The sequence below is a fragment of the Gekko japonicus genome, unplaced genomic scaffold (genome assembly GCF_001447785.1).
Source record: "Gekko japonicus isolate JY-2015 unplaced genomic scaffold, Gekko_japonicus_V1.1 scaffold34, whole genome shotgun sequence".
NCBI lineage: Eukaryota > Metazoa > Chordata > Lepidosauria > Squamata > Gekkonidae > Gekko > Gekko japonicus.
The window spans coordinates 851,624-857,623 of NW_015173673.1; the positions used below are offsets into that span (position 1 = coordinate 851,624).

Sequence of the window (6,000 nt, forward strand, 5' to 3'; positions counted from 1 at the left end):
AAAATAATTGTACCACCATTTTTTCCCTTAATTTCCAATATTCAAGAGCACAAGAGAGAGCTATATGGCCAAAAATTAAGTAGATCTTCAGGTTGCACGTGGTTAAAGAGATTTCTAGATCTGAAAATGCAAAAGGTTAATTGAAGACTTGGAAAAAAACTTTTTACTAATCAAAGCTTTTATTTAATTGCTTTAGTAAAAGGGCTAGCATTGTATAATTGTAGTGGCTTGACCTAAAGGGGCAAACACTTAAAACAATTTTATTCCACAGAAAGTTGGTTTCAGAAGTACAGCTTTAAAATGTGGTAAGTGCCTTTCAACTATTTGATATGATATTTCTCTATGCATTTTTACAGAGCAAATAACTAATTTAAAACTAGCTTACCCTGTTCCTTAATCACAGAGCCAACTAAGCATCTTGTAGCACAAGGCTCATACTAGTTACAAAGGTGGCCTTCAGTTAAAGAAAAATGGCAAAAAAAACACCCCAGTATTGTATTCACATTTGAGTTTGTGTCAAGCCAGAACAAGATAGTAGGGTTGTGATCTGAAGACAGTTTAGGAATAACGTGATTTTAAACCTTCAGTCTCATCTTACAAACTCTACGTACACTGTTTTCTTTCTATATGTGCTGTTTGGATGTCCATTTAGTAAAGGAATATTCCGCATTCTGAAATTGCAGGCAAACCAAACTGGCAAATAGAGCAAAGCCAAGTATGTTTCATCCTGTGCTAAGAGGGCTCCAGTCTTCTCTTCTTCATGCCTTGGCTCCTCCTGTATGGACTGCACTCTGCTAAAAAGGAAACAAATCCTTAAGAGTTTTCCCCCTCCTTTATACAACAGAGCCTGTTTGTATAACTTTCTTCTCTCATGTGGAGCAATCATGTTCTCTTTGGGAGAGCATTCTCCTAGCTCAAGCCTGAATTTTACAATTATTTATTTTTATTTATTTAAAACATTTATTAGCCACGTGCTCTCTTGCAGAATTCAAGGAGGCTTACAAATAAAATAAAACATAAAAAACACAACAAATGCAAAACCCATACAAACAACAGTTTAAAAATTCCAAACAGGACTGCCAATAATAAAAGCTAATTACATGCAGAACACACTTACTTTGAAGCAAATCATATTTAATTCAGTTGAACAGCTTCCAAGGAATTGAACTCCAGACTGTAGATTTAATCTTATTACAGCATATATTCAGAAGCACTGAAGAGGCCCTTTCTCTCTCCTCTTCACAGGCTTCAGACACTGTTTAGAAAGCTGAAGCCAGTGGAACTAGCAACTTGACAGTGGAACCCTATGCAAAGTTGCTCTTGTCTAAGCTCATTGATTTTAATGGGCTTAAAAAGGAGTAATGCTACACTGGATCACTCCGTGAGCATGCTAAGCCAAAAACATGCAACCATGCCTAGATATGTCCTGCCCCGCCCCACCTGTTCATTGAAAAAGGGAGTCTATATCCTACACAGCAATATGCCTTGGTTCCCCTCTGCCGCACACATAGTTAGAGTCTTGAGTTTCTGTGCCAGACATATTCTCCCATCTTTCACATAACTTACCTGATGAGTAAGGTTTGGGACTAATGGATGCCCAGCAAGGTCCATGGTCTGCATATATTCTTTGATGGCTTATTCTTTGAGGTGTTCTGCTGCGAGTCATCATCTGATACTGCCCTGGATGCTGGGCTGGCATAGTAGGGGCTGCATTGTGTTTGGTAACACTGGGGTCAGTGGCCTCCAAGGGCAAGTCCCATAGCCCAGGGTCATCTGAAACAACCATTAACAGGGCAGGTAAAGCCAACTACGATCAATCCCATCTACAACTGACAACTGAGTTAAACTGTAACAGGAGCATCTATACAAGAAGCAGACTAGATGTTCTTTGCCAAAGGATTAGAAATGCAAAGGCAGGATGAAGGTCACTAAGCCCTTACTACACCCACCATTTCTCCCATGTAAATATAATCTCCCCTGCCCACTACTTTTTCCAGTCATTCAGGTATACTTTCTGAGATCCCAATTCACCACCAAACCAGTTCTGTAAGGAGGAGTGCCTGGGAAAAGGGCTGTTTGTGCCTGCATGTACTGTGCTGTCTTAAGTTATTACTTCACAGAAACTTGCCACTGGCCAGTATACAGTTCTGTACTCACCTGCAAGGAACTCCTCTTCCAAAGTAGGTTCTAGCTGGGCTGGAGTGCTGCGCTTTGTAGGAGAGACATTATGAACTTTTGAACAAAAACAAGAAGTTGATTAGTGCTGCTAGTGGAAGAAGGCAAACTGATGACATCATGCATGCACACATTATCTGTCTTTGAAGTATGGCAAGAAGGAGATTATGGCTGTTTGAGTTTTATTGACAAAGAGCCATCGCAAGGCAAAAAAATGAATTTTGGACTTTAATTCAAGGACATGTGATAATTATATAAACAAGAAGAAATTCTCTGTGAGCTTGTTCCATTTATGAAGGCAGTCTGCTGCTGCTTCTGAGATATGCTGTGCCTTATTAGTCTCTAGATTTGTATAACTTTCTTTATAAGTGTTATAACTTGTTTAAGATGGTCAGGTTGGTTAAGGCTCTATTCTGTGTTTGTTTTTTTAATAAAACATTTAGGTCTGTCAACTGAATGGGCACCTGGCTTCTAGCAGATTTAACTGATGAAAGAACTGATAAAATCTGTACATTACGAAACCCTAAATGAGGGTGAGTTTTATTCCAAATGAAGGAAACAAAAGCTACCATTCCTTGTTAAAGAGAAAAAAGATGTTCTTCCCTAGTAGCTACCATTCCTTGTTAAAGAGAAAAAAGTAACAGTAACAGGCAATTCTTCTTATTTTGCAGCTCCACCAATTACTGATCAGCTACAACTGACTGTTAATTGACTAATAACCAGCAAATCACCTGCTGATTAAACATTGCAATTTGCTGCCCTAACTTCATTGTACTGTTTTGCATTTTATACTTTTTAGCAGGTCATTTTGTGCAGCAACAGATGATTCATTCTGCTGGCCAGAGTAGCAGAAGATTATACATTTTCAATAAGTTCTTATATTGATGCTTTCATTTAGAATAAGTACAATACACACTTGTTTATTATCCCTCTCTCAGTTACCTGCCAAGTTCTTGACCTACTTGTTCCAAATTTTTCATGCTGTAGCAGATACAGAATCTAACTAGTGTGTTACCTTGGTTGCTAGCTTGACCAGCTGGAGCATTTGATTTAATCTGCTCTTTCTTCTGCATCTGCTGTCTAAACTGCTGCTGCAGTTGCTTCTGCCGTAACTTCCGCTGGTATGTGGCATCACCCTCCAAGGGCAGTGACACTCTACTGTGAGAAAACACAAACCAAGCAATGATATCACTGTGTTGCCTTCCTCCTAACAGCCAACCTGTATACCTAGCAGGTTATATCTGGAACAAATGGAGACTATTTGCCACAAACGGTTAACAGTGAGAATTGCCCCTATTCTGTGCAAGGCAATCAGGAAAATGAATTGAACCCTTGAAATAAATCTCCACTCTCTTTAAATCAACACTCATGAACAAGTTTATGAACTTTTAGATAGGCTGGTAGATAGTGCTGGGGAGGAACCAGTGGTTGTGGTGCATGTCGGCACCAACGATGTGCGGAAATGCAGTCGTGAGGTCCTGGAGGAGAAATTAGGTTGCTGGGCAGGAAACTTAGGTCCAGGGCCTCCAAGGTAGCTTTCTCAGAAGTGCTACCTGTTCCACGCGCAGGGCTGGAGAGACAGGCACAGATCAGGAGTCTCAATGCATGGATGAGATGATGGTGTAGGGGGGGGAAGGTTTCAAGTTTTTTAGGCACTGGGATGCTTTTTGGAACAAGAGGGAGCTGTGCAAGTGTGACGGTCTCCACTTCTCCCGAGAAGGAACCAGGCTGCTGGTGCTTAAAATAAAAATGGTGGCAGAGCAGTTTTTAAACTGAATATTGGTTTGGGATGACTCGTCTCAGAGAGATGAGGGGGTACCTGTTGCTTTTCTACAGGGAGGAGGATTGAAATTGTCCACTGAGACCATGGCTAGACATGGACTGCCTGACAAGGTCTTGAGATAGCAAGAGGAAGGTTGCAGGCTTAACTTGTATGGGAAATTATAGCTGTTTCTATACAAATGCTAGAAGTGTCAGAGGTAAAATCGGGGAGTTGGAGTGCTTGGTGTCGGAGAGAAAAATAGACATTGTGGGTATTTCAGAAACTTGGTGGGATGAGGAAAACCATTGGGATACAGTGATTCACGGTTATATATTATATCGGAAGGACAGGGGGGGAAGGGTTGGAGGTGGGGTGGCTCTGTATGTCAGAGAGGGTATAAAGTCCAGAAAGATTGAGAGGCTAAGATAATTGGATTCGCTTCTGGAAGTTCTATGGGTTGAAATAGGGGGGCCAAAAGGAAACTTAATACTGGGAGTTTGTTATCGCCCACCAGATCAAAAGATAGAGGAGAATTATAAAATGATGAATGCATTAAAAATAGCAGCTAGACAAAAACACTGTGTCGTAATAGGAGATTTTAACCACCCACACATTGATTGGGTCAATATGTGTTCTAGTCGAGAAAAAGAGATTGAGTTTCTAGACACTCTAAATGACTGTGCTATGAAGCAGATGGTCACAGAACCCACCAGAGGAGAGGCGATCCTTGATTTGGTCCTAAGTAACACTCAAGACCTGGTGAGAGATCCAGATAGATTGCAAAAATGTTATGCAACTGTTTCAGGGAACTGTTGGGAGGTGTAAAAATAACATAGGAACACATTTCCACATATGGTGGAAATGCGAAAAAATACAAAGATTCTGGAAAACTACTAAACGATTGATAAAAGACATCACAGGGATTGATTTACCATTGACACCAGAAATCTTTTTATTAAACATTATACCAAACGGCCTTAAATACAATGAAACATGTATTATTACATATTTAGTAACAATGTCTAGAATATGTATTGCAAAAAACTGGAAATCGGACTGTATACCGAGTAGGGAAGAATTGATAAGCAACCTACTTGATGTAATTGAAATGGATAAATTAAACATGTTTTTTGGCGGGAAAATCAGAGGAAAAATTTAAACTGAAATGGCAAAATGCCATTAAATAGTACGAGGAAAATCTGGAATGTTAACCCCCAATTGTTATAACATGACATATAAATGTATGTAACTAATGAAAACTGAAAATAAAATGTTAAAAAAACAAAAAGACCTGGTGAGAGATGTAAAAGTGATTGAACTGCTTGGGAACAGTGATCATAATGTTGTGGAGTTCTACATTAGTATAAATAGGGAATTGGCCAAAAAGACTGACACAACCACTTTTAACTTTAAAAGGGGTAACTTCTCTGATATGAGGGGACATGTGGGGAGGAAACGGAAAGGAAAAGTAGAAAGGGTCAAAACCATAGGGGAAGCTTAGAAACTATTTAAAACTACAATCCTAGAAGCTCCCCCCAAAAAAATATTCCGCAGGTTAGGAAAGGCACAAATAGGCATAGGAAAAAGCCTGCATGGTTAACAAAGTAATGGAAAGTGTAAAAGGATTCCTTTAAGCACTGGAAAGCTAGTAACAGTGAGGCTGATAAAACAGAACACAGGCTATGGCAAATAAAATGCAAGTCTGTGGTCAGGCAGGCAAAAAGGGAATATGAGGAGCATATAGCAAAAAACGTAAAGACCAACAATAAAACTTTCTTCAAATACATTAGAAGCAGGAAACCAGCCAGGGAGGCAGTGGGGCCCTTGGATGACCAAGGGGTAAAAGGAGTCGTGAAGGATGATAGGGAAATGGCTGAGAAGCTGAATGCATTTTTGCCTCTGTCTTCACTGCAGAAGATGAGAAGTGCTTGCCCACTCCAGAACCACTGATTTCGGGAGGGGTGTTGAAAGACCTGAGTCAGACTGAGGAGATGAGAGAGGAGGTCCTACGACTGATAGACAACTTAAAAATTGATAAATCACCAGCCCGGATGGCATACATC

General features: G+C 40.0%; 1 protein-coding gene across 1 annotated transcript in view; it reads right to left on the reverse strand.

The window, feature by feature from the left end:
* Positions 1-208: 208 nt before the first annotated feature.
* The window catches only part of RAD52 (RAD52 homolog, DNA repair protein), a 15,089-nt gene continuing 9,297 nt past the window's right edge, over positions 209-6,000 (reverse strand). The window contains exons 6-9 of the mRNA XM_015422876.1: positions 3,191-3,333; positions 2,158-2,232; positions 1,567-1,773; positions 209-794 (exon numbers count right to left, since the gene is read on the reverse strand). Of these exons, the coding sequence (XP_015278362.1) occupies positions 733-794; positions 1,567-1,773; positions 2,158-2,232; positions 3,191-3,333 (487 nt within the window). The 3' untranslated portion in view covers positions 209-732. The remainder of the gene's footprint in view (positions 795-1,566; positions 1,774-2,157; positions 2,233-3,190; positions 3,334-6,000) is intronic.